Consider the following 26,885-nt stretch of genomic DNA (forward strand, 5'->3'; position numbering starts at 1 on the left):
TCTCGGCCCCTGTGCGGGTCTGCGCTTTGGCGGCCGCCGGGGTGGGGGGAGAAAAAGACCCGTGGCGTAGGGCCGGGCGAAGGGTGGAGGGAGGGCTGGCAGGTGCGGCCGCTGGAGGGGCGCCACTCGCAGGGCTCGGTCAGGCGGCCCCTGCGACTTCTAGTGTCCAGCTGGGACACGCGGGGCCAGCTTTTCGGAGTCAGCAGGGCTGAGGTGCGCTGGGAGCCCTCCCCCCCGAGCCCCGCCCCCTTCTCACCCCATCTCGCTTTTTTGGGATAAGAGAGTGGAGCCGTCAGCACTCACTGGCAGTGTCGGTGCTGTGCTGGGGTTTCCTCCCAGACCAGCCCACTCCTCCCAGTTTGGGCTTCCGATCCATCTCCACTCCCTGACGGTTCCCCTTCCCCGTAACTAACCTGCGGAGGGGAGGAGGTACTGTCTGCACTTGTGGCGCATCTGCCTCCACACAAGGGGCCTAATGGCTTGCTTATTCCTTCTAGGCCAGGTTGAAAGGTTTTTAAAAGCAGGTGGGGGTGCCCAGGTAGTGGAGAAAACAAGAAAAGACACTGCTTTTTTACCCCTTGCGAGGCAGAGCTGATCTCCTTTCTGCAGGTGTGGGGGAGGAGGGCAGAGTTGAGTAGGAGCCCAGAGCTGCTACAGGCCCCGTTGAACAGGCCGCTGCATAGTGAGGGCTGGGGGTCACCCCACAGGCAGGGCAGCCCTTCTGGGAGGGAATTCCTCCTTAGGTGGGAGGTTGACCTGAATGACATCTAGGTCCTCTACCTCCGAGATTTCGAATTTTCAGGGAAGGAACCAAATAGATGTAAGGCCCACACCTGGGTTTGAATCCCAGTTCTGGCCTTCATTCCTCCAGGCCTCCATTTCCTTGTCTGCACAATGGGGCTGTGGTGAGAACTCTGAAATAACACCAACTGCCTGGTGCTTGGTGGGTGCCACATTACAAAATCGGTGGGAAGGACGGCCTTTGGTTTCCATGTCAGTGTCCATGCCCCACAGTCCCCATTGCCATCCTGATCATGGAAAACTTCATTTCATGCTCCAAATGTTCCTCAGTTCCTGGCACTGTTCTAGGTCCTGCACCCAGGCTGGTATGTAAAAGGTGCCTAGAAGGTCCCATGCATCACCAGCATGGAGGTAGCAGTGGAAGGGAAACCAGTGCCTCTGAGAGTGGGCAACTGTGCCCCATCCACCTCCTCTTCTTCTTGGAGATCTCCAGATAAGACAAGAGACATCAACCTGGGATTGGGTTTCTGGGGAGAGAGTAAAAGTGAGCTCCTTCTGCCTGTATAGGCAGCTTTCCCCAGTGCTGGGATAGCCCAGATCCCCTCCTAGGAGCAGCCCATGCAGCTTCCCCCAGTTACTGGGATAGCCCAGATACCTTCCTAGGAGCAGCTCACAAAGCTTTCCTCAGTTACTGGGATAGCCCAGATACCTTCCTAGGAGCAGCTCACAAAGCTTTCCTCAGTTACTGGGATAGCCCAGATACCTTCCTAGGGGCAGCAACCAAAGAAGGAAGGGGACAAAATACCAATGACCAGAAAGAAGGAAGAACTTAGCCTCAGTCACCAGCCACTGGGAGCTGATATTAACTGAAGGGATGGAAAGCCCTCTGGGACAGTTTTAGTGGGAGCCCTCCAGAGCCTGAAGAGACTGAAGGTGGGGCAGGAAGGTGGGGAAGAATTAGAACAGTAACCCTGGCCGCTTTTGGCCTCACTGTTCTGCACAATGAGACATTGCTCATCTTCACAGAACCGTGCCGTTCTGGCCATCTGGCATCCTAGACAATTTTCCACTTTCTCACAGTATCCAGCCATCCAGCCATCTAGCCTCCTAACTACTTCTCTCTGCTGGTCCAGCCCAGTGCTCAGGGTTAGAGATATTTTTGTGAATAAAACAGACATAGCTTCTGCCCTCGTGGAGCTTACAGCGTGGGGCGAAAGGAGACTGATCAAAATGCCACACACATGTAATTTACAACCTTGGGAAGCGCCAAGAAGGGGAAATGTTGGGTGCCACTGAGAACATTCACAGAGGTTAACCTGGGGCTGAGGTGGAGGAAAGGTCAGATGGAAGCTGTCTAACCACCCTGGGCTTCTGGCTTAGGATGTGTAGGGCTAGCAGCTCAGCCCATGAGGTTGTGTCTTGAACTTGGGTATTGATGGAATAACTATAGAAACAGAACCACCACGAAGCGAAGATGGTGAAGGAAGATCCTCTCATCAGCTTGTGATTGCAGGACAGTGGAGGCTGCAAGGACGCTCAGGTGTGAAGACAGGTGAGTTGCCAGTTCTGGAGTGCAGACATGGTTACCAGCAGCCTCTGTTTTGGGGGCTACTCTGAAGCCATATTCAGCTTGGGAGGCCTCCTGCGGGGCTGACCCAGTTCTGGAACAAACCAAGGTGTTTGGGTCTGAACCAGGGCCTGAGCGGATCCCGTCCCATATCCAGCTGAACTGTCTCACTCAGTCTGCATTGAGTAGCAGTCCCAAGAGGAGACAACAGGAAGAAGAAGTGCTATTCCCCAGTGGTCTTAGATGCTTCATCAGCTACAGCATGGGACTCAGTCTCATGGGTCTACCTGTAAAATGAGAGTGGTGTCCCAGAGTCTTTCCAAAGCTCCTTGTGGTGACTCTATGGTCCTAAGAAACTGTTCACTTTATAGGGTTATCTCAGTGCACAGCTGATGCCTCTGATGCAGGGGTGGCTGTGACTGTGCTGTCACTCCTATTGGGGAGGCATCCTGGCCAGCACACTGTTTGCACCTGATGACTCCCTATGGCATCTGCACAGCACTGCAGTTAGGAGCCCAGGTCACATGGATTTCAGCCCCGGCTCCACCACTCAGTAGCTGTGTGACCCTGGGCCAGGTGCTTGACCTCCCAAGGCACCCATTTCCTCGTGGAGGTAGTAATAGTATATATAACTTCAGTTCACCACACGGATGAAAAAAGAACACATGTAAGGGTTCCTCCGCATCACCTGGCTCAGTGAGCAATCTGTAATTGTGAGCTGTTGTCATTGAGAGGCCGTGGGAACTCTAGTCGGTGGTGTGTATATCCGGGGTGGGTGTTGCTTCTGGCATCTCTCCTAAATTCAAGCTGATGATGAAAGTCATCAGAGGGAGAGAACAAAATGCTCCACAAGCTATGGCAAAAGGAATCTCTATTTCATAAATCGGAGAAAAGGACAGAGACCAAAGCCAATAACTAGTGTTTAAACATGCAGAGAGACAGAGAAAGAGAGAGAGAGAGAGAGATGCTTCCTCTGCCTTCCACTATCATGGGCAGGTGGGAAACACCACTGGCCCTGGGGACCCTGGGATGGTCCCTGAGTGGACTGTGTGCCAGGAGCCTGGCCGGAGAGCCAAGAGTGGTCATGGTCCCCTGGGAGTTCTACTCTTTTCTAGGCAGCAGCAGTGACTGAGACCTTGTACACAGAACTCATTCATTCAATCAGTATTTATCTAGGCCTTCCAGAAACAGTGCTAGGCTGTGCTAGAGAGTGATAGTGAAAAAGACACAGTCCCTACCAGCGAGAGACATTGGTTCCAGCTGATGAGCAAGACAAGCCAACAGAGCGGGGCAGCAAGACCAGGATCCCTTCAGGGCATTACTGAGCACATGGCCTCGGTCTGGAATTCTGGACACATTCTTCACCCTAACCAGGGATGCATTAGGGATTTAAAACCCCCAAGAGCCAGGGATCTTTCCCACCCAAGCTAATTTCTGGGCAGCTGTGCCACTACAGGGCATGCAGAAGGAAGAGAGCCTTCCAGAGGAAAGGCGCCTTGTTCCTTGATTTGTGACCCTCATCCCTGCTAGGTAGAGAAGACAAGGAGGGCTCTTTCATGGGAAGTTTCCAAGGTTCTGGGTGAGAGCTAGCCAGCTCTGTGTTTGCAGCAGAGAAGTAGGTGGCCCACGGCTGCCGAGCCTGCGAGGTGCTTTGGGAAGGGCCACTCTGGAAAGCATTATTTATAGATCTGACTGTTTGCCCACTCTTATCTTGAAGACAGGAATTTGGGACACTAGGTCACAAGTTGGTCTCTTCCTTTGTCAGCAATCCATTCAACATGGCAATGCCCACACCCTGCACAAGGCCTGGACGACACAAAGAGATGGCTTGGCTGCAAGAGACCCAGCTGGTCTGGAGTTGAGGCACATTTCATTTCTCTGCCCAGCTGGGCAGGCGGCTGGAGCAAACCAGGAGATCGCCTCAAATGTTTTAAAGATCAATATGGTCCCTCCTTGCTGGCTTGCCAAGATTTGACCAGCTAAATTGGCCTGTGTGGTGTGTTCCCTGCAGTGCACAGTACGAATTTAGATCTTTCATCAATGCTGTAAGGGAGGCTAGACAGCCGTCAACAGCAGCACGCAGACTCCCCGGGACGCTGTTCTGAAGGCTTCCACCTCCATCTTCAGAGCTACTTCCTGTCTCTTTGGGGCTTCAGTTTCCCTAAGGGCCCTCTTTAGGCCCTTGGGCCCTAATTGGGTTGGGGAAGGGACCAGTCCCATTTGGGAGGCCACAGTGCCTTCAGCACCCTTGGCGAACTCCTTGGGTGCTGCAGTCCTGCCTAATGCCAGCCTTCTAAGCAAGGCCTAGAGGCGGGTCTGTCATTCCCACAGTGTCATATGTGCCAGGGGACAACCTAAATTGTGAGCTACACTCACCTAAACTACCAGAGGGCTTCACTCGCCCAGTCATTACTCACAGCCGGGCCACATGGACTGTTTTCTGCTGGCTTTGCCTCGCTCCCATTACAGGGATGCAAGTGGGATAGGAGGAAGGCGTTGTCCTTCTCTAGCAAGGGCCATTGTCAGGAGGGGAACACCAGCACAGCATGAGGAGAGTGACCTGGGGGAGGGTGATTTCTTTATTTTGTTTATTTATTTCTTTGAGATGGAGTTTCACTGTTGCCCAGGCTGGAATGCAGAGGCATGATCTCGGCCCACCTGGCCCACTGCAACCTCCGCCTCCCGAGTTCAAGTTATTCTTGTGCCTCAGCTTCCCAAGTAGCTGGGACCACAGTTGTGCACCACCACGCCTGGCAAATTTTTCTATTTCAGTAAAGATGGGGTTTCACCATGTTGTCCAGGCTGGTCTCGAACTCCTGACTTCAAGTGATACACCCGCTTGGACCTCCCAAAGTGCTAGGATTATAGGCATGAGCCACCTCGCCTGGCCCCAAGGGTGCTTTGGTTTTAAAATCTTCTCAGTACAGGTGTCTCCAGGAGCTGGCCCCATACCTGGCCCCATCATGACAAAATAATTCACCCCTTCCAATCTACCCTTCCCCAGATGAAATAAAAATGACTGGGCATCCAGATTAATGAGCGGATCACAAGCAGGAGCATACTGGCTGTAAACAGCCCTGGGCCAGGGCAGAGGTGAGCTTGACAATCATGTGGATGCCAGCTTTTGATTACTGCTTCTTCTGGGCTCACACTACCCAGGGCTTTCTTTAGCCCATCTCTAGGTAAACTTTCTGTCCCGGGAGTGATCACCTCCATTTTACTGGTGAGAGGTTCAAGGACTTCCCTTCCTTCTTTCCTCCCTTCCCCTTCTCTCCCCTTTCTTCTCCTTCCCTCCTACATCCTTTTTTTGCTTTCCTTTCTTCCTCCCTCCCTTTAGCAAATAGCCCTGGAGCAGCTGACTGGTTCTAGGAGCTGAGAACAGAGTGACAGGTAAGAGGGACAAGGGCTTGCTCTCACGGTGTTTACATTCTAGTGGGGGCAGGGGATAAGTCAACAAATCAATAATTTCAGATAAGAACAGCTGCTCTAAGAAGAAAAACTGGGGAGTGAGATGGAGTCCACTTTAGGCCGATGGTCGGGGATGGCTTCTCTTGAGAGGTGGCATTTAGGGGACTAAATGGTAACAACAAGCTGGCCTTGGGCAACTCTGGGGACAGAGCCATCAGTGCCAGGGCACAGAGCTAGGAAGTGCAGAGTGGCTGGTGCCCAGGGCCGGGCTTGCCTGAACCCCTAATCCTTGCTCTTTCTGACACATCCTGCTTTCCCACTTGGCCAGAGAATCATGGTTGGCCAAAGGTGGGGCAAAGCTGTGCAGTGGGAGGGGCCAGGGTGAGCTGGAGGTGGCCAGGAGCCTCCCGATATAGGGCCCTGGTGCCAGTGTCCTCACCCTCTCAGACTCCTGTTCATTTGTGTTGAGGACATGGGGTGAAGGATCTGAAAATGCACGCACAGGCAGATGACCCACCCAGACTGTTCACAACCACAGCAGCTCGGGACTCTCTGCTTGGCCCAGGTAGGGAGGCACTTACTGTCCTTCCCAGGCCTGCCGTGAGGCTCCAGGGCCAGCGCCTATCCCTAGCCCCAAGGAGGCACTCCCAAGAACCTCTTTTAAATCTCAACCTAGCATTTTTGTTGTTGTTTTGAGACAGATCTTGCTCTGTCACCTAGGCTGGAGTGCACTGGCATGATCATGGCTCACTGTACCCTCAACCCCCTGGGCTCAAGTGATCTTCCTGCCTCAGCCTCCTGAGTAACAAGCGTACACCACCACCCCTGGCTAATTTTTAAATTTTTTGTAAAGGTGAGTCCTCACTGTGTTGCCCAAGCTGGTCTTAAACTCATGGGCTTAAGTGGTACTCCCACCTTGGTCCCTCAAAGTGTTGCAATTACAGGCATGAGCCACTGTGCCTGGCTTTAACCCAGCATTTTTGGCCAACTTACAGAGAAGCTGCAAGGTGAGTAAAGGAACTTGCCTATATTTTTTATCTAGATTTACCAGTTGTTGACATTTGCCCCATTTGCTTTGTCATTGGTGCTCTCTCTATTCTGTGTTTGTGTGTATTTCTTGTGTATGTGTGTGTGTGTGTGTGTCTGTGTGTGTTTTGAGATCTCAGCTCATTGCAACCACCACCTCCCGGGTTCAAGTGATTCTCCTGCCTCAGCCTCCTGAGTAGCTGGCATTATAGGCACCTGCCACCACGCCCGGCTGATTTTTTGTATTTTTAGTAGAGACGAGGTTTCACCGTGTTGGCCAGGCAGGTCTCAATCTCCTGACCTCAGGTGATCCACCTGCCTCAGCCTCCCAAAGTGCTGGGATTACAGGTGTGAGCCACCACGCCCAGCCTTCCCCCATATTTTTTTCCGAACCATTTGAGAGTCCGTTGGAAACTTTGTGCCCTTTCTGCCTGCATACTTTGGGGCAGTGTGTTTTCCCTGAGATCAAGGACAAGTTCTTACACAACAACCACAGTGCAATGACCAGAATCAGGATGTTTAACATCGATCAATACTGTCGCCTAAACCCACAGTTCAGATTCAGTTTTCTCAGTCTCCTCAATAATGCTCTTTATAACTCTCTTCTCTTTTCTGTTTCCAGAGCAAAGGATCCTGCATTCATTCCACGCCCCCTCCCTCTGGTCTCCTTTGTGCTGGGCAGGACCTTGGCCTCTCTCTGTGTTCCTTCACCTTGGCTTCTGAAGAATACGCATCTGGGATTTCTTCGTGGTGGGATTCGGGCCCTGCGTTCTGGCGGGAAAACCACTGGAATGACACTACGGACTTCTTGGTGCAGCTTCTCAGTGTTGGGAGGTCCACGGTGGCAGTCCGGCCCATCATGGGTAACGTTGGCCTTGATCCTTCCAATGTGATTTTTTTTAACTTTTATTTTAAGTTCAGGGGTACAAGTGCAGGTTTGTTACGTAGATAAACTTGTGTCATGGAGGTTTGTGGTATAGATTATTTCATCAGCCGGGTATTAAACCTAGTACCCATTAGCCGTGTTTTTCTTGATCCTCTCCCTCCTCCCAACCTCCACCCTCCAAAAGGCTTCAGTGTGTGTTGTTCCCCTCTATGTGTCCATGTGCTCTCATCATTTAGCTCCCACTTGTAAGTGAGAACATGTGGTATTTGGTTTTTTGTTCCTGTGTTAGTTTGCTGAGGATAATGGTCTCCAGCTCCATCCATGTCCCTGCAAAGGACATGATCTCTTTCTTTCTTTTCTTTTTCTTTTTTTGAGATGGAGTCTCGCTTTGTCACCCAGGCTAGAGTACAGTGGCGCAATCTTGGCTCACTGCAACCTCCACCTCCAGGATTCAGGCGATTCTTGTGCCTCAGCCTCCTGAAAAGCTGAGACTACAGGCACACAACAGCACACCTGGCTAATTTTTGTGAGTTTAGTAGAGATAGGGTTTCATCATATTGGCCAGGCAGATCTCGAACTCCTGGTCTCAGGTGATCCTCCCGCCTCGGCCTCTCAAAGTGTTGGGATTACAGGTGTGAGCCACCACACCCGGCCAACGTCGTTCTTTTTTATGGCTGCCCAATGCGGTGTTTTTGATTTGCACCATTTCCCAGCCTCCTCTGGGCCTTTGTGTCTTCCTCCACATCGTCCTGGGCACCCCTGGTCATCCTGGGTGCTCCTTGCCCGCCTCGGTCTGTTTCTGTTATGAGGTTTCTCCAGTGTTTGGTCCCCGACCCTTTGGCTTCCTGACCTCTGTTTCTGTCTCTGTGTTTATCTCTGCTCTTCTCTTGGTTTCCTCTCTCCCTGCTGCCACCTCTTCCCTTGATTTTATTCCTGTCTCATCCCTTTCTTATTCTCTCTCCAAAACACTGAAATGTCCATGACTGCAAGTGACACATGGATCAACTACCAGGTTAACCTACAGCTGAAGACTGCTGGGTGCACCCTCTGGCTCGCACTTCTTTCCTATGAGGAATAAAATGGAAGTGAGGAGAGTTCCCTCTGCGGAGCTGGACCTTGGAGGCCTCATACTCTACCCTAGGCGAGACTCATCCAGGAACTCATCTCCAGGCCCAGGAGAAAGGGCTGGCTTCAGGACCAAGCATTTCATAGAAAAGCTCCTCTCCTTGCCATCTGACTGCCTTCTGCCCACCCATAGGTCCTCTTGTATGGGAGGGCACACAGACCCCTACTCCCCTGTGGACCTAGGGCTGAGGTCTGCTGTGGTTTGGCTAGGGCTGAGCAAATACTGTCTGTCTGCCAAGGCAGAGCCAACTCCCAGCTCTGAGGTTAGCAGGTTTCTCACCCTTTGAAGGACTGGGCCCACAGCAGCCTTCCTCTCCACTTGGTGGTCACCGGATTGGAGGAAGACCAGACCCTCACATCTTTCTGGGTTAGGCCCCAAACCACAGTCTGGAGAATGGAAGCCAGACCACGGCCCTCTAACAACCACACTTGACCACTCACTCACTGCTTTGGCATTGAACTTTGAGTTATGTTATCATCATTCCTATTACTATACCCAATTTTATAGCTGGTAGATAGGTAAACACTGCTCCTGATTAGAACTCAGATATCCGCTTGTGGGCAAAGAATGATCTATCTCGGATGATGTCAATAATTCACCTTGATGTTGACTTTGGTCTTTGGGGCCTCACTTTCCCCACTGTAGAACAAAGGACTTGGAAGAGAAACCCCCTGGCCCCTCTCTGTTCTGAGCTTCCAGGAGCTATCACTCCACCATCACTGGGCCAACTCTTTCCTCTGGGAGGGGCAGATGACTTACACTCCCTATGGAGCTGGCTCTGTGCCGGCCCTGGTCTTGGTTATGATGATTTGGTATGTTTGTGTGTGTTTCCCTCCTGGACCAACCTCCGGGACTTTCCACCCTTCTGGTTCCTCTGCAGACATTTGTTTGCATCCTAGTCTATGGAACAAGACATCACTAAGGACCAGAGTGATGCAAAAGACAAAGGGGAGAAACATTCCTGGCCACCCTGTCTAGTTCTTCCTGCTGGGCTAGGGGCTGGGTAGCACCATCTCCAGCCTCAGGCCCTCAGCAGTCTCAGGGCTTGCCAGGTGCAGGTTAGGGAGCAGCTCAGAGGCTGGCCTACCTTTTCTGTGCCTCTGCAGGTGACACAGCTCGGTGATGTCAGAACCAAAAACCTGGAGAGCTCACACTCTACCCAACCCTCTCCTTTTGCAGATGAGAAACCCAAGGGCCAGAAAGGGGATGCAATGGCCATAGCAGCAGCAGAGCAGGGACTGAATCCCAAGGCTGATGACTTCGACTTCGGTGCTCCAGCATTTGTCTCCCTTGAATTTCTCAGCTCGCAGGCTCGATAACTCTCTTCTCTCCCCAGACTTGTTGGCAGGCAAGAGGAGTAACTCATGTGAGTCAAAAGCAATTTGCAAACATAAATAATTTTCAATGCCAGGAGAGGAGACGGTGGGAAGATGCATGGAAGGTTGAGAGGAACACAGCCAGTCCCAAGTCTCCCTCGCTCTGCTGGGCACTTCCTCTCCCCTCCTTGGGAGAGTTGGAGTGCGCCATAAACAAGGCAGGAAACAGCTATCATGATGCTCGCTTCCGCTCTTCCTAGAAGGGATTCTGCTCGCCAATCTCTCCTCTCCCCACCCCCTACCATGCACAGGATTTTGTACTCCCAGCTTCTCTGGAGGCTCAGAGGAGGAGAGGGTCCTGCTGCACTGGCCTGGCCTTCCTCTACCTGGCTTGTCTTTTTCCTTGTCCTCAACCCCAAACAGCAAGTATCCTAACAAAGAATGGATAGCACACTATTATTTTTGTGACATTCATCTCAGTGTCATATTCCAAAGGAGCTTGACATAATTGTCCTCTTCCTAATTTGGACACTGGTTTACGAAAGTGTGGTGACCACTGGAGACTGTTCTCTGACTGTGTGACAGGTATTCGCTCCTTTCCACAGGGTACTAAGGCTCACGTGGCCCTGACAGCCAGCACAGTCTCTTAGGAGGTTCTGGAGGGTGGCAGTGGGAGTGAGCGTAGAGCCGTGTCATTTTGAAGGGCTGAGAGCGTTCCACACACCTTCCCAAAGCCCACCCCAAGAGGCTGTCTAACGCAGGGAGAAACAATGAGAAACCAGATACCATGGAATTAGTGAAGAATTTCTCAGATGAAACAGGAAAGGGAGGAAATCCAGAGGGGTTTACATTACACCTGGCTCAGGTTGAAAGGATTCGGGGCCAGTTGTTGGCAATATTAAACTCTAGGCTGCGTTTGAAAGGGTCCTTCACTCGGGCAGCCAAAGAGAGGCGTTCCTGCCAGGACAGGTTGCATCGCTACAGATCTCCAGCCCTACGTGCACACACACGTGCACACACACACGCATGCACACACATGCATCTTGGACATCTCTTGTTAATGTCAGCCCTCTGCCCCAAACTAGATTTGAAAACTTGTAGGCAATCAAGTTTTCTGGTTAAAAGAAATAATCACAGCCAACAGTTAGTAAGCTCTTATGTGTCAGGCCTTATCCAGACAGTTCACATGAAGACCAGATCCAAAAATCAAAGTGTGCTTTGTCCTCTGTGTGTTGCTGTGTGTGTGTGTGTGTGTGGGGTCACATGCACACCCACATCTCTGCCATCCTCAGTTGCGTGTTAAAGTTGCCTACATAAGGGTAAAGTGGTTGCCATACTGTTAGAAACATATAACGTGTGTCCAGGTGCGATGGCTCATGCCTGCAATCCCACCACTTTGGGAGGCTGAAGCGGGTGGATCACTTGAGCTCAGGAGCTTGAGACTAGTCTGACCAACATGGCAAAACCTTATCTCTACTAAAAATGCAAAAATTATCCAGGCACGGTGATGGGCGCCTGTAATCCTAGCTACTCGGGAGGCTGAGGCAGGAGAATTGCTTGAACCCGGGAGGTGGAGGTTGCAGTGAGCAGAGATCACGCCATTGTACTCCAGCCTGGGCAACAAGAGTGAAACTCCGTCTCAAAAAAAAAAGAAAAAAGAAAAAAAAAAAGAAAAGTAAAAGGAAAAGAAAAAGAAATGTATAACACGTACCACTAGGCTAAATACAGAAATTCCACCATGAGCCTTCTGGAACTTACTCCAGGATTATCCTTAGGGTCTGTTTCCCCAAATTCAATTACTACATAATTACCTGGAGTCTCCTGAAATTCTCACAAATGGATCAGGTGGAGAGCCAGGGGGCAGCAGGACCCCAGAGCAGCTGACTGTGCATGTGTCTGCTCTGCCCATGGTAGGGAGAGAGGGAACAGCCTCTGGGCTGGGGGGAGATGAGTCTCCTGAATGCTGCAGCTCCTCGGGGCAGCCCTGGGCCCTTGGTTTGTGGGTGATGTTAATGGCTTGCAGAGCAGGAACTGGCTTCCCTGCCTAAAAGCCCCAGTCTCTCTCTCTCACAGACACACACACAGACACACACACACACACACACACACACACACAGTTCCATACAGACACACACAAGGCATCAGATTCTGAGGTTTCTATTTAAGAACTGTGCAGGAGCTGAGGGAGTGGAGAGGACACCCAAGACACACTGTTTTCCTTTCAGGAGCTCCAGTCTCTGTCTAGTTGGAGAATCCAGGCCCATGCACACATGTGTGCTGCAATGTGCAATTGATTGACAATGAGTAGTGGGCGGGGGTGGGAGGCAGTAAACAGTGAATAGGTCAATAATTCAGCAGAGCAGGCCCTGGTAAAGGCTGGAATAATCTAGAACAACCTCAGGGAGGGGATGGGGCCTGAGCTGGCCTCTGAAGGACTCATAGAACCTGGAAATTGGGAGCAGGACCCTGGGAGGCAGATGATGCTAGCTCTAAATCCTTCTTTCCTCATTGACCGACTGTTTGACCTTGGGGAGGTTACTCAAGCCTCCATATTGCCACCTGTGAGATAAGGACAATGACATTCCCCACCTCACCAGATGTGAGGATTAAATGAGATAATCCCCCTAAAGTGCCTGGCACATAGTAAGCTCAATCAATGTTAACTGTTATCATTTACTGCAAAGGGAAGAGAGGAGCAGGAGGAGGGAGTTGGGGGTGTGGTGGCTACAGGAAGTAGACACTTGTGTCCAAGAATAACAACCTTCAGTAGGATTTCCTCCGCCCAGCAGTCACCTTCTTAGAGGAGCAGCCACCAGAGCACAGAACCAGAGAATACGCTTATTTGGAGAAGAAAGAAGATTTGATTTTGTCCAAGTGCAGGCTTGCCAATTTGCGGCTCGTCCTAACTCTCTCAATGTCACTCTTAGGGATCCAGGATAAAGTTGGGGAGGCTGAGGCTGAGGTCTCAGATCCACAAATAATCCCCCCAGCAGGAACCGAGGGAAGAAGGCAGAGAGCTTTAGAGAGAGGGAGAGGGGTCAGGAGAGTTCTTTAGAGGTAAATATGACTGTGTGTCCATACCTCAGTCAAACTAAGACTCCAGGCCAGAAATCGTTAGAAGGCATTTAGATCTGACACAAGATGTTTACTGTTCCCTGGTGAAAAGACAACCTGTGTGTTTACTTAGGGGGTTTTCCAGGAGTGCTCAAGGTTCTCTCCCGACCCAATTCATCCTCACCATCTTGGTTCATCCATTAAGGTAACCAAGAAATGGGAGTTGTGGGCAGGTAAAGGTTCTCTGGTGAGGGGAGTTGGTGCACCAGCCAAGTCTCCCTTGTTTGTTCTAGAAGTTTGCTGTTTGGTGCTGGCAGGAGTGGGGGAGGAGCCCAACATGAGCCACATGGCAGAGGGACCCATTCTGGTCTCCCCCACTTCTCTGGGTTGTATCGCATGCACAGAGAACCCGAGAACCCCTACCCAGCCCCCACTAAACACCAGGTGAGGACCCTACCGTCATGCAGTCATCCAGCATGTTCTATGCCTGACAACATGCAGTGTCATAACCACAGTGGCAGGACAGGTGGCTTTCAGCTTCCTGTGCCTTCTCTCTCCTACTGGACTAGAACATTCCTGTGGGCAGGGACTGATCCTGTTGACGACGACACAGGACCAAAATAGGGCTTCCAGATAAAATCCAGGATGGCCAACTAAAGTCTGAATTGTACATAAACAACACATCCCTTTTTTTAAGAAGTAGAAATATGTCTCCAACATTTCATGGGACATACTTCCACTAAAAAATTATGCATTATGCATCTGAAATTCAAATTTCACTGGGCGCCCTAGATTTTTATTTGCTCAATCTGCCAACACTGGACCCAAAGCACCCTGGATCTGTGGATCTCCTCTCCGTTGGCCCCAGTGGGATCCAGGGATGGAGCAAATGCTAAAAGGCTGAACTTGGCTCTTCTGCAAATGAGCTGGGGGAGGGGCAGGCTACACCGAGACCAGAGACTGGGGCGGGGCTGGGGCAGGCAGGGCTCGCTTTTCAGGGGTGGATACACAAGTGCTTCTCTCTCTGCGCTGGGCGAACTCCAGCCTGGATGCTGGAGGCTCAGCCCCATTAGAAAGATTCATTTCGAAAAAAATTGACACGTAGGCTTCCCAGTGTGCAAGGTTAAGACCTAGTGCCCTTCTCTTCCCTGAGCTTGGGCTCAAAGAGAGGTTTTACTACCCTTTGCTTGTGACGTGCTGGGCACTGAGGGACATCCAGGGTTAGGAAGAGGCAGTCTACACCCAGGAGAACCAGGGCAGCTGGACTCTCCCCACCCCAAAGACCCTTTGAGGAGAAACCCTCCTGTCCCAGTGCCAGGGCCCCTGACCCCCTTGGAGCATTTCCAAACCCTTGACACCTTGGAAGGCCTGTGTCTAAGAGGCCCTGGGGCAGGTGGCCATGGGGTGTCTCCCTGCAGGTGGTGGAGCAGCCAGCTGGGCTCTCGAATGAGCATGGAACCTGGGCAGGCTGTCTGCCTATCAAGACCTCAGACTCTCCTCCCACAGGGAAGCCCAACCCCTGTGAGGACTGAATTGAACAAGAGCCACAAGCCCAGTGGCACCTGGCATGTCTCAGGTCAGTAAATGTCCCTTTCCTTCTAGGGACAGAGGGGTCTTGGACACTCTAGGGGCAGAGGGGGTCTTAGGCACTCTGTTAGGTCTGGCAGCAGGCTGATATCCCAGCAGCTCTGCCCGTTGTCTGCCTTCTGACCTCAGGCTTCAGGCTCTGCCCAGGACCACCCTTCTCCACTCGAGGGCTCTGCTAGCAAGCCTGGTTTTGAAGGCCTCAGGCCACCTGCAGGCCATGCCTTTCCAGGAATGGTAGTGGAACGGTTTCCATCCCTGCTCTGTGGGAGTGCCATCCTCTACCTCCCCCTCCCACCCCCAGACCCAGCCAGGCAGAAGCCACCCACAGGGTGGGGAACACCACCAAGGACTAAGGGTCACTCCGGTCACTAACTGTGCGGGCCTGAACAAGAGGTTTCCCTTCCCATCCTGAGTCTTCAGTTCTCCTCAGCTAGAAAAACAGGGAGACTACGTCCATGCCTGGCATGGGCCTTTGTGTACCAGCCAGTGAAGGACAGGCCCAATTCTCGTGCCCAGCAGGCAGTTTGCCAGAAGCAAGATCACCGTCCTTCCACTCCAGGGGTGGCAAAGGACATTCATTCCGTGGAGGGGGAGGGGAGTGTGTAACTCACTCTACATGGGGCTGGGGTGACGGGGGAGTGGGAGGGACCACTCACAAAAGCCAGGGCTAGAAACTCCTAACGGCTTTTTTTTTAAAGAACTTCCCTTCCCCCTCCCCTCCCCCCCCCCGCTGGGCACCCCTCCCCCACGTCCAGCCGCTGGTGGCCTGCAGCCAACACTGGCCACACTGTCCGCATTCAGGCCTCCCCGCCCTCCTGGCCCTCATCTCTCCCCAGCCTTCCCCACACTGGCTCTCTCGCCACCTCGCCACCCCCCACCTCTCTGAACCACGTTGACCTCTTCCGCCCTGGCGCCCCGCACAGGCCCGGGCCCCTTGGTCCCAAGTGGGTAGGGGAAGGGCTTCGGAGGCCGGGAGCAGCCCCGCGCCTGCCAGGCCCCCAGCCCCGCATTCCCTGGCCCTGTGCGGCCACCTCGACCAGGAGGAAGATCGCTGCGTCTGCAGAAAGCTGGCCACCGCCGCCGCATTCCCGGGTCGCGGCTTCCTGGCCAGCTGAGCCGCACTCTAGAGTTCGGCCCAGTCCCGTCGCACCCTCCGGACCCTTAACCCCTTCCTCCCACGCGACACCAAGGGCCCTGGCCTTGCCACCCCAAGGGAGAAGGGTGAGGAGTCCCAGTTCTCCTCGCTAAGGAAGTGGGGGTGGCAGGCCTCGCTCGCCTGCCCTCCTCCCCGTCCCCATCCATCTTGCAGGAAGCCCCCCGCCCCCCACCCCGGCCGCGTTCGCCGCGCCTCTAGTGGGAGCCTCTGGCCTGGTGGTTTCCGGGGAGAGAGCCCGAAGAGCAAGGGCCTCGGCAGCTTCCTCGGTGGGGCGGGGCCGGCGATGCCAGCCGGGGACGCGGAGAGGCTGGGGGTCCCCGCCCCGCGGAACCTGCCCTACCGGGCGCGGTTATTAAGGAACCTCCCTGTCCCGCCAGGGCCTGCGCCGGGGTGTGTTGAGCCCCAAGGGTGGGGGCTGGAGGGGAGGAGAGCCAAAGGTCAGCCGCTGCCCGGTGGGGGCCGCGAGGGGGACTAGCCCCGCCCGCGTGTCCACGCCGCCCACCCCTGCACCCCCTCCTCCCCTACCTAGAACGCAGTGTTTGCCAGTGCAGTGGGCACCGCCGGCTGGAAAGCCCTGGGGGCGGGGACGGCTCCCACACCCACCCCCCCGCAGGAATTCCCCTTTCCAGCCGGGCGCCTCTCGACTTCCCAGGGAGCGGGGTCACCCTCCTGCGCCGGCGCTGCAGCCCGCAAAACCAGCCCACTTTGCTGGTGCAAAGGTTGAGCACAGGGCTCGAAGGCGGAGTTGGTGGCCAGAGGGGTCCGGCCCCTCCCTGCCTCCGACGTTCCTTCTGAGCTCATCTCAAACAGCGAAAATGCACCTTCAACATCTCCATTTAATATTTACATTCAAGCAGGTAATAGTTGGAAGCTTATAGTTTAGACATTTCTAGTAGCAGCAGTTTCTAGAGAGCTCGTGTAGCCTTTTAACAAACTTTTTTTTTTTTTTGCACATAGAAACAACACATCCATGTGTACAGTATCAAAAAATATATACCAAGGTTACTGGTATTGCAGTTCCTGGAACGGGAAGAGGGGAGAAAATGAAGTCAACCGAAATACTGGATGGAGGGGAAAAAAGGTCAAAAGAAAATAGTTTGTTTGATATAGAATATAACATGATCTAGAGGAAACTCCATAAATCTAGGTTTTTATATTTCAATATATAAATACCTACAAATAAATATATATATAGCAGCCCGAAGAGGGGTGGTCGGGCCTTTTGAGCTCAAACAATACATTTCAATAATAACACCACGTACAAACGGGAGTAGAGTCAGCACTTGACAAGTTAGCACGGTTAAAATATAATACTAGAACTCTGAGGCCGGGCGCAGAGCTGCCCTGTTCGTTCCGGGGGTCCATCTCCAGCAGGGAAGGGCAGGAGAGGGCGAGCCCCGCCGGCACCGCGTGGAACGGGCCTCTGCCCGAGTCTGAGCCGCTGCAGGGGGAGCATGGTTACCTCTGCTCCGGGCGTCCTCACCCTGGGGGCCAGCCCGGGTCTCTCGCGGTTGGCGGGTTGGCGAGAGGGGAGTCTGCCCCGAGGCCCCAGGTGCTCAGCCCCCCGCCCCCCTCCGCGGGAATGGTGCTTCCCCTTCCGACGCCCTCCAGCTACACGGTCACGTACTCCTTGAAAGTAACGGTGAGGCAGTTCGCGGTGACGTCGGTGATAATTATATTCCCAAAGAAGGGCTTGAACTCGCTCAGCGACTCTGCAGGTTCGTCCTGGGCCTCGGCTGGAGGCTTCTCCGCCGCCGTGGTGGGCGCCGCTGCCACTGCCACGGCCGCCACCGCCGCTGACGCGGGTGTCTCGGGCTTCACCTGGAGGGAGCTGGGCGGCTCCCCGGCCTCGCTGCGGGTCTTGACGCAGCGCAAGTCTATGGGCTCATCCAGGTCCGAGTCCAGCAGGATGACCTCGGGCTGCGGGAGGGTGGCGGTTGGTGGCAGGTCGGCCGGGCGCTCGGCGGCTGGGCTGCCCCCCAGGCAGGTGGGGGTGCTGATGCTGCGCGCAGTCAGCCGCTTCTTGCAGGGCTCGCGCTCACCGTGGGTCTCGGAGAGGCAGCGCTTGCGCACGTGGGAGAGATTCAGGCCGACGGTGTGGTGGTGGTGGTGGTGGTGGTGGTGGTGATGGGGGTGCGGGTGCGGGTGGTGAGAGGGCGGATGCGTGCTCCGGGCCGGGTCCCAGGCCAGCAGGTCGGGCTTGGTGGTGAGCTGCAGGGGCTGCTCTCCAAAGGCCTCCTTGGTCGGGGACAGCTTGCGGGAGCCGGCATCCTGGGGCTGCGGATCGCTAACCCCGGACACCTCCTCCTCCCTCCTCTTGGGCGGCGCCTCCACCTTCTTCTCCTCTGCGCCTGCCGCCTTTTTAAAAGTCCTGTCGGCAGGGGGGTGGCGCTCTTCAGCCGCCCGCTTCTTGTGGCTGGGGGAGCGAGCCTCCCCCTCGGCCACCTCGCCGGACTTGATCTTCACCGCCTGCATGCCGTTCTCCATGTATTTGCTCATCACGATCACGATGCGTCCGTTCTTGTTCTTGTTCTTGACTATCTTCATCTTGCCCCCGATCCCGTTGCCCGTCACAGCCTCTTTGGGGGCCGGCATCATTCCGTTGGGTGGGCCCTTCTCGGAGCCTTTGCCTGGAGCACCCGCCGCACCAGCCAGGGGCTTCACCGCCCCCAGGTAGCCCTTGGCCCCCGCGCCTTGCGCCCACTTGTCGGGCGGGTGGCTCTTGGCCCCCAGGTCCGGGCAGGTGGGGCTGGGCGCCTCCTTGTGGCCGCCCTGGTACTGCAGGTCGTACATTTTGGGGTCGGGCTGGTAGGGGTGGTGCTTCTTGCTGTTGAGCTGGTAGTAGTACTTGCCGCTCTTGCCCGGCGGCGGGGGCTTGCCCGCCCGCTCCTTGCTGTGTGGCTGGTACTGGTGGTGCTTCTTGCTGTTGAGCTCGTACTGATGCCCCTGGCCCTTCCCCTGCGCGCCCAGATCCAGCTTGGCACGGTTGTCAGTGGAGGAGTCCTGGAGTCCGGTCAGGACATTGGAACGACGGGCAAAGGTAGGCACCTGAGGGAACGGGTGCAGGGGTGAGAGGAGGGAGGAAGCCGGCCCCACCGCATGCCGGGAGTTTCTGGAGTGTCCCAGCTCTCACCAGGTCCGCAGCTGCCTCATGGGGGGCAGGAGGTGGGAGGTCTAGTAGAAAGGAAGCGGGGTTGGGGTGCTGGGAGGAACCACCCCCCCATCCCCGGGCCTGGAGGCAGCTCTGGTGGACATGTCAAGGGGGTCCCCGGGGGCGGCCACGTGTATTCACCTGCACCACCAGCGGTTTGGGCTTCGGCCCTCTCTTCCGATATCCCATCAGCTGCTCCTGCCGTTCCCTGAGGGGGAGGGAACAGAGGGCAGTGCTGTTAGCCTCTGAGTCACCCCCTCCCCGCTAATTCCGGAATCTTCGGTGATGGCCCCCCACTTTCAAAGAGCATCAGGTAGGGCTGGCAGGACACAGAGGAATCAAGAGCTTAGGGCGGGTCAGTCCTCAGTGCCCTCAACCTTCGCATCAACCCTCCTCTGCCCAAGAGGTCCTGGGCGAAGGGCTCCCCCACTTTGATGCCCACACCTGAATCAGCACCCCCCAAGCCCCACCTCTGTGCTCAGGAGGCAGAAGCTTAGGGCTGCACCTCTGGCACTCATGCCCGCAGCCTTGGACCTGTGGCTCTGTGCGAAGCGGAGTGGACACTGGGGTCCAGGGAAGACAAACCAGCCCAAGCGAGGTGTGCGCCGACCTCATCCCTCCCGTCAGAAGCGCGGGATGCTAATGACCTCATTAAGATTCCGATAACGAGTGCCTCCGGCAGAAGGGAGGGTTCTTTCTTAAAGGCCAGGCACTAAACAGGGGGAGGGGCTGCGCCCTTGTTTACACAGCGGCAAATGAGCCAATTAGGGGCTGGGGGCGGGGGCAGGCCACCAAGGCCAGGGTCTGGCCAGGTTTGTAGCCACCTGGTGAACCCTGGGCTCCTCCCAGCTGAGCAGGTGGGCGTGGCCGGAGCAGCTAGGAGAAGCACCACCTCCTCCTTGGAGTCTGGCTCCTGGCCGTCTCAATTTCCAAATTATTAATAAAGCCCATGGGCGGAGGCACCGGTCACTACAGCCACCAGGCTCCTGCCTTCAGGCCAGCCTAAGGGTGATCCACAGCTGGGGGCTGGATCTTCCCAGGCACTACTCAGCCCTCCACAGAAGAGTGGGAAATGCCTCTCTAGAGTTGCCAAAGTTGCAGCCCATTCCTGGGCCAGAAACGGGTTCTTCACAGACTCTAGCCACCACCCCCATGCCCCTTTGGACTAACCCTGGGGAGTTCTGACATGCCCCAGGGTGGGGGCCAGGGCCTGACTGTGAAGTTGCGTGGCATTGCAACAGCCTGTGTTTTAATTCTTCAGGGGCCCATTATGCAACGTGGCATCAGCTGCTGACATGGTTACAGGGTGGTGAACTCCCAGGTGGAATGGGGCAGGATCCCGGCTCTGGGCCCCCCTGCATTGCAAGAGGGCAACTTCCCTGCCCCGCCGGTGGCTAGCTCAGAGGGTCTACAGTTTACAGTTTTAGCGCCAAATGCGCCACAGGAAATAGTGCAAAATAAAAGGGGGAGGAGAGATGGAAGGCAGCGGGGTGGCCGAGCTCCAAGGGCCCCGGCTGCTCCTCCCCTCCCCGCCCTTCCCCCTTCTACCCTCTCCGAAACAGAGAACCACAGCCACCGGCAACGAACCCAGCTGCAGCAGCTGCAGCGTGACAAGCAACCGTGCGCACGAGGATGAGTCCCCAGAAGAAGCCACCCCTCCACCACCAGGCAGCGCCCACCCCAGGCCCTTGGGTCAAGCCCCCTTGCCTTGAGGGTGGGTGGCCCTGCCCTACCAAACAGCCCAGTGGGGTCAGGGTGGGGGGCAACCCAGCACCCTATGGAATCTACTCCTGACCAAGCTTAAATTCCCTGGGGTGTGTGGGTGCAGCTTTTAAGGCCATGTCAACTTTTCTCCAGCCGCCAACAGGTTAAGTTCAGTTCCATGACGTCCGGGCGGTTTCACAATGCCAGCTCCCTCAGAGCTGCACCGCGAGGTGCTGGTGCCAAGCGGCCAGTGGCTGCAGGACAGCAACACCTAGGCTCCGGGGGTGGGGCTCCCAGGTTGCAACAGGGGGGGCCCCTGGGGAGCCAGGCACAGCCCCAAATTCTCCGGGCAGCTGCAGGGCCACCCACACACACCCTTCCCAAAGTTCCCCCAAAACCCAAGCCTGGCCTTCCTTGGCCCTGCCCCGCCCCCACCCCAAGCTGCAGCAACCGCCAAGGACGCTGGTTAGAGGAGCTGGGGCCGCAGCGTGCCCATCCAGGCCGGTTAGGGAGGGGGCTCCCACCAACTCCCTACCCGCCCCTTTCCTATTGCTGCGTCGCCCCCTTTGCCATTCCCATATACGGTCACGGGTGGCAGGCGGTGGCTGCGTGGGGGACGCTCACCTGTTCTGGAAGGCGATCAGCAGCCTGGGGTCCAGGATGTTCTCCTCCGGTTCCCACGTGTTATATCTTGCAAGGGAAAAGGGAGGGGGACACGGTGTAAAAAAAAAAAAAAAAAAAAAAAAAAGCCAGCTTTGCCGAGGCCTCCAGGTGGGGAGTGACATAAAGCCCTACTCTGTCTTTATGAACATTTAGCTGTGGATGTGGAGGGTAGATTTCTGCAGGCCTGACATAATCCCTGATACACTGCCCCCCTCAAATAAACACGCAAGGGTAGGAAGAAAGGGGAGGGGTAAGGAAAATGAAACTAGCAGTTTATTTTGCAGTTGTCAAGAATTTTAAGCATGTTACTGCGACATGTTCCAAAGCCACTTTGCTCACCAGGAACCCTGCGTGCAAAGCAGCCGAAATGCAAAGTCGCAGTCCCCCTCCTCTCCCCAGCCCCGAGTCCCCGCGAGGGCTTCAGTCGTTCTCCATTTGACCCCTAATCCGATCACCAACAGCCAAGCGCCCCCCCCACACCCCCTCGTGGCCCAGGAGCCTGCTGTCACGGGCAAGCAAACCCCAAATACTCAGCAACACAAAAATATGCCTCCGTGTGTGTGTGTGAGTGTGCGTGTGCCTGCGCGTCTATCTCCATCCGGTGCCTTCGCATTTCAAATTAAAGAAAAAAAATTCTCCACCAAAAGCGCTGCAGTGACAGTTCCCAACATTTTCTGCCTTTCTTCTTCCCCTCCCTGCACCACTAGGAGGGAGAAGGCACACAATTGCATTTTCGTCGCTTTTTAATTTTTTTTTTTTTTTTTGGTTTTGCAATATGGAGCCGTTCGGTGGAGGGAAAGGGGAAAGGAGCCATTTTCTGCTGCACATCAGTCAGTGCCTGAGCCCTCCCTCCCTCCGCCGGCCTCCCCGGCTCGGCCCCGCGTCTCTCCAGCTCCTCCGGCTCCTTTTAGTGCATAAATTAGTGATGGCATTTCCCGGAGAGCGGAGCACAACACAGGGCGCCGGGCTCGGGCTCGGCGGCTCGGCTTCCCCAGTGCCTGCCACCGACTTCCCCACCCCCTCCTCCCTCCACCCCACCTCCACCCCGCCTCCCGTCCGCTCCCCCCACCCCCCCCCCAGCAGCTCGGCGGGTCCGCGGCCCCAAGCCCCGCGCCTCGGTCCCGGGCCCCCGCCCTCCGCCGCGACTTACTTGGGCGACCAGCCTCTCCATTTCACCAGATACTCCACTCTGCCCTGGGGGGAAGAGACAGCACTCCATCAGCTTCCGCGGGATCCCCGGCCCGGCCCGCAGCCTCCCCACCCCCTCCCCGCCTTCTCGCGGGCCGCTCCGGCCGCCGCTCGCCGCCCCCGCGCCGCCCTACCTTGCGGATCCGCTTCTTCTCGATGCTCTCCACCGCGAAGACGTGCTCGCCAACAGCTGGCAGCTCCATGGCCCCGCCGCAGCGCGCCGGGGCGCGGGCGGCCGGCGCGGCTGCAGACGCTGCTAGCTCCCGCCGGCGCCCAGCTGCCGCCCCGGCCGAAGCGCCCCCGCCGCCGCCGCCGCTCGCCCCGCACACCCCGGCCGGCCCGCCGCTGCCCGCGCCCGCCCCGGCTCCCGGCTCGCGCTCGCTCAGACAACTGAGCCCGGGCCGCGGCTGCACAAGAACTCATGCAAATCCCGGACGTCAGCGGGCGGGGCCTCGCCGGGCCCAGCTCGGCGTCAGGGGGCGGGCCGCTGCGCGGATTGGCGCAGCCGGGCCTACCGGAGGCCCCGGGCCTGGGCGGCGGGGGGAGGAGGAAAGGGCGCGGGTGGGGGACGCAGAGGGGAGGGCGCCGGGGAGGTGCAGGGGGGAGGGATCGGCGAGCCTGGGAGAGGGAGGCTGCAGAGAGGGAGCGGGACCGGGAAGGAGAGGTGTGTCCGCCGGGGCGGAGGCGGGCGGAGAGCTTGACAGCCCGGGAGGGTCTCGGCAGCGACCCCTCGCCCGCAGCCTGGTGCCCGGGCCTCCCCCTCGCAGCTCGTTCTCAGTGTTCACGGCCCCGGGACCCCTGCTGGGGGCCACGGAAGCATCCGCCGCCGCTCCCAGTTGCACCGAATTGCGTCACCAGCGGCCCGGGACGCGCGGGCCCCGCCAGCAGGGGGCGGAATGGGGCAGGGGCAGCTCGCGCCCTCCTGCGGGCCCCGCCTCGCCTCCAGGCTCCGGGCATTTCGGAGCGCGAGGAGGGAAAGGGACAGGGCGGGGAGAAGGCTGAGGACTGGGTGCCAAAGAGAGCTTGAAGAATGCACGAGGAACGGGACCGAGGAGCAGCCAGCTCCGGGACCCTGGCACCCAAGAACCTCAGCAGAAAGGACTCCAAATACGATCTCACCTCGATCCTCAAGGGCTCCGAATTTACACTTGGTCCTCTTTATTGACGGGGCGAGATGTCCTATTTCTATCCGCCTCCAGAGTCAAGCTAGGCGAGAGGCACAGGAGGCAGAGAGAATGGGCGCAGGAGGCCGAGGTCCGCTTGGGGGCCCGAGGGGACTTCGTGGGGTCCAGGGAAAGGCCTGGAAAGAGGGACCTCGGAGGGCCGGGAAGAGATTGAGGCTGAGCGGGGGACGAACGGGCAGCGCAAAGGGGAGATGAACGGAATAACCGAGGAGCCACGCATTCGCCATGTGTCCGCGGACCCTTGTTCCCGACAGGCGGCCAAGCCAAGGCCCTCTGGACTGAAGCGGCCCGAGCAGCCGCGAGTGTGAAGTTTGGCACCTCCGGCGGCGGCGAGACGGCGCGTTCCTGCGCACGGCTCCTGCGTCCGGCTGGTGGAGCTGCTGCGCCCCATGCGGCCTGCCGAGGGCGCCGCCGAGGGCCCGCGAGCTCCGTGGGGTCGGGGTGGGGGGACCTGGGAGGGGACAGGGCGGCCCGAGGGGCAGGGGCAGGGGCGCGCCTGACCTGGGGTGTGTCTGGGCCCCGGCTACGGGCTCTTGAAGGACCGCGAGCAGGAAGCTTGCGCAATCCCTTGGCTGAGCGTCCACGGAGAAAGAAAAAGAGCAAAAGCAGAGCGAGAGTGGAGCGAGGGATGGGGGCGGGCAAAGAGCCATCCGGGTCTCCACCACCGCCCTGACACACGACCCGGCTGTCTGTTGGGGACCGCGCGGAGGCTTGGGCGAGCAGGGGAGGGAGGAGCCTGCGCGGGGCTTGTGTTCGCCCAGGAATCCCTGAGAAGCCTGAAGACGGTCTGGTGTTGAACGCACACGTGGACTCCATTTCATTATCACCTTGCAGCTCTTGCACCACGGAGGCTGCTGCTGCCGGACGACTCCTGCCCACGGAGACCCACGTGGCCCCTCCCCAGGGGTGTAGGGGTGAAGGTTGTCTTCTGGTGGCAGCAGAGGTGTTGGGTTTGCGACTGATCTCTAACGAGCTTGAGGTGCAAACCTAGGATTCCCTGAGTGTTGGGGTGCGGGGGGAGCAAGCAAGGTGGCACGACGCCTGCCTAGTTTCCCTAACTAGTTGCAGGGGGTGGGGGCCGGCTCTCAGGGTTTATAACAGCTGGGTGGGTGTACAGGAAAATATTTTTCTCCTGCCGTGTTTGGCTTTTTCCTGGCATTCTTGCCCAGGGCGAAGAACTGTCGCGCGGGACAGCTCCACTGTGGAAGGAGAGGGGTCGCGAGGCTGGCGCGAGAAGCGCTGTAGGTGGCAGTCACCCGTCCACGCCGCACCGGCCACCTGCGCCGTCGGACCATCGGGAGGTCTGCAGCAACTTTGTCCCGGCCAGTCCCCTTGTCCGGGAAGGGGCTGAGCTTCCCGACACTCTACCCTCCCCCTTTTGAAAATCCCCTGGAAAATCTGTTTGCATTGGGTGTTTCCGCGGCGTCCAGGTCGGGGGTGTCGGGGGAGGCCGAGTGGCTGCTGCAGCCTCCCTGCTGCCAGGGGCGTCGGACTCCGCTTCGCTCACTACGCCCAGGCCCCTCGGGGGCCCATGCTGAGGACTTCGGGGCCACACAGCAGGACCCGCTGCCCCGACGACGTGTTTGCGCAGGACCCGGGCTGGACCAGCCGCGGAGCTGGGGAGGAAGGGCGGGGGGGTCTGTACAGCGGATCTTTCCTGGAGTTGCTTGTGCGGCGGCAGGAAGCGTCTTCAGGCTCCCCAAGACTGCCGAAGGGGCTGCCCAAGCACTTCAGAAGCCCAAGGAGCCCGCGGCTGCCCCGGTTCCTGGCCTTTTTGCCTACAACTTTGAAAGTGAAATTCACAAGCACCAGCAATTGACTTCCTTTCCGTGGTTATTTATTTTGTCTTAGTGGATGGAGGGCAGATGGGGAGAGAGGCCCCTATCTAACTTGGGTGGCTGGTCCCTAGAGCACCCCTGCCAGCGGGTGTAGGGAGGAGCTCAGGTCCGCGGGAGAGCGAATGGGCGCCAGGAGGTGGGACAGAATCCTGGGAAGGTACAGTGGGCGTCCCTGGAAGCTCCCCTGATGCCCCAGAGAGCCCTTCCTGGGAAGCCTCCCATGGGGGTGCCCTTGCCATCCCACCCGGCTGTCTTGGCCCCTCCAAGGGAGCCGCAGGAGAGACTAGCCTTACACCTGGGATTCCCATAGCCTTCTGCTGGGGCTTCTGCCGCCGACTTCGGACAACCAGAGACCCACAGGCCCCCAAGAAGGTCCGCTGACCTGCTCATTTGATACTGCCCCCTCCCAGACAGGGGCTCGTCGAGCCCCTGGTTCTGCTGCCAGACCGAAGCCTTCCAGATGCCACCGCAGTTTGGGCCCCTGGGGCCCTCAGGGGCCCCTGGAGAGGAGAGCTGCCACCTAGCTCAGCCACAGGCTCGCTCCTGGTGGGGACAATGTTGAAGGAGTGGACCCTGGAGAAGTCGGGAACCTTTTAACAGCCGTCGGCTGGAGGGTGGCTACTAAGTGTCCGGTCTGGTAAAGGGCATGACCTGCACCATCCCCGGGAAATAAACGACTTCTTAAAGGAATCCTCTCGCTGAGCCGGTGCTCTGGGCAAGGAGATTGCCACCGCCCGCCCACGGAACCCAGATTTGGGCTCTGCCTTGAGGGGGCCGCCTGTGGCTTCCCGGGTCGCTCCCCCGACTCAGAAAGCTCTCAAGTTGGTGTCGTTTTCCCGGCCCTCGGAGGTGGATTGCAGATCATTGAGAGGGGATTTACCAGTAACCACTACAAAATCTACCCGGACTTTAACAAGCACTCATTTCTCTCCCTTGTCCTTAGAAAAACTTCGCGCTGGCGTTGATCATATCGTACTTGTAGCGGCGGCTTAGGGGCAGCGGAACTGGTGGGGTTGTGCGTTCAGGGGGAGGCTGTGAGGGAGCCCTGCATTCCGCCCCTCCACCCTCCTGGAAGGGTGGTTTTCTTTCTAAGGGTGCCCCTCCAACCTCCGGGTCCCCACTCCAATGTTTCTGCTCTTTGTCACACCGCCCGTGAAAGGGCTGCTTTCATTTGGGCGGCGAAGCCTTCGACGCCCCCGAGTCCCACCCTAGCGTGCAGCGCGGCACTGCAGCCGGGGGTTCCTGCGGACTGGCCCGACAGGGTGCGCGGACCGGGACGCGGGGTCGGAG

At 56.9% G+C, this 26,885-nt stretch overlaps 2 protein-coding genes and 1 long non-coding RNA gene across 5 annotated transcripts; 2 read left to right on the forward strand and 1 right to left on the reverse strand.

Moving 5' to 3' along the window:
* The first annotated feature begins 6,099 nt into the window (after positions 1-6,099).
* On the forward strand, positions 6,100-10,524 carry LOC144336031 (uncharacterized). 2 transcript variants are annotated; one of them, XR_013407424.1, is made up of 5 exons: positions 6,154-6,281; positions 6,437-6,569; positions 6,647-6,723; positions 7,365-7,605; positions 9,934-10,524. XR_013407424.1 is itself a non-coding variant. In XM_077973142.1 (3 exons), the coding sequence occupies exons 1-3, from the start codon at positions 6,225-6,227 to the stop codon at positions 10,071-10,073; spliced, it is 438 nt and encodes a 145-aa protein (XP_077829268.1). In that variant the 5' UTR covers positions 6,100-6,224; the 3' UTR covers positions 10,074-10,524. The 2 variants fall into 2 exon arrangements, 1 of the variants encoding a protein (XP_077829268.1); XM_077973142.1 differs by lacking the exons at positions 6,437-6,569; positions 6,647-6,723 and having other exon boundaries at positions 6,100-6,281.
* Positions 10,525-16,683: 6,159 nt separating this feature from the next.
* Positions 16,684-22,965, reverse strand: CBX4 (chromobox 4). Of its 2 annotated transcripts, XM_077973128.1 has the most exons (6): positions 22,890-22,965; positions 22,708-22,817; positions 22,536-22,579; positions 21,347-21,412; positions 19,160-19,226; positions 16,684-18,915 (listed from the first exon to the last, which is right to left on the reverse strand). In XM_077973128.1, the coding sequence occupies exons 2-6, from the start codon at positions 22,774-22,776 to the stop codon at positions 17,479-17,481; spliced, it is 1,683 nt and encodes a 560-aa protein (XP_077829254.1). In that variant the 5' UTR covers positions 22,777-22,817; positions 22,890-22,965; the 3' UTR covers positions 16,684-17,478. The 2 variants fall into 2 exon arrangements, with proteins under 2 accessions (XP_077829254.1, XP_028692714.1); XM_028836881.2 differs by having other exon boundaries at positions 22,708-22,965.
* A 1,352-nt stretch (positions 22,966-24,317) lies between these two features.
* On the forward strand, positions 24,318-25,574 carry LOC144336039 (uncharacterized). Its single transcript, XR_013407434.1, has 2 exons — positions 24,318-24,736; positions 24,927-25,574. It is a non-coding gene; the product is annotated as an uncharacterized LOC144336039 (long non-coding RNA).
* The last annotated feature ends 1,311 nt before the right edge of the window (positions 25,575-26,885 follow it).

This window comes from Macaca mulatta, chromosome 16 (genome assembly GCF_049350105.2).
Source record: "Macaca mulatta isolate MMU2019108-1 chromosome 16, T2T-MMU8v2.0, whole genome shotgun sequence".
Classification (NCBI taxonomy): Eukaryota; Metazoa; Chordata; class Mammalia; order Primates; family Cercopithecidae; genus Macaca; species Macaca mulatta.

Coding starts and splice junctions, on each gene's coding strand:
- CBX4 (XM_077973128.1), bottom strand. CDS start 22,776: ATGGAGCTGCCAGCTGTTGGCGAGCACGTCTTCGCGGTGGAGAGCATC. Junction 22,580..22,707: donor AGAAGAAGCGGATCCGCAAG/GTAGGGCGGCGC, acceptor TCTTCCCCCCAG/GGCAGAGTGGAGTATCTGGT. Junction 19,227..21,346: donor CTGATCGCCTTCCAGAACAG/GTGAGCGTCCCC, acceptor CCTCCCCCTCAG/GGAACGGCAGGAGCAGCTGA.
- LOC144336031 (XM_077973142.1), top strand. CDS start 6,225: ATGACCCACCCAGACTGTTCACAACCACAGCAGCTCGGGACTCTCTGC. Junction 6,282..7,364: donor GGACTCTCTGCTTGGCCCAG/GTAGGGAGGCAC, acceptor TTCTGTTTCCAG/AGCAAAGGATCCTGCATTCA. Junction 7,606..9,933: donor GGCAGTCCGGCCCATCATGG/GTAACGTTGGCC, acceptor CTCCTTTTGCAG/ATGAGAAACCCAAGGGCCAG.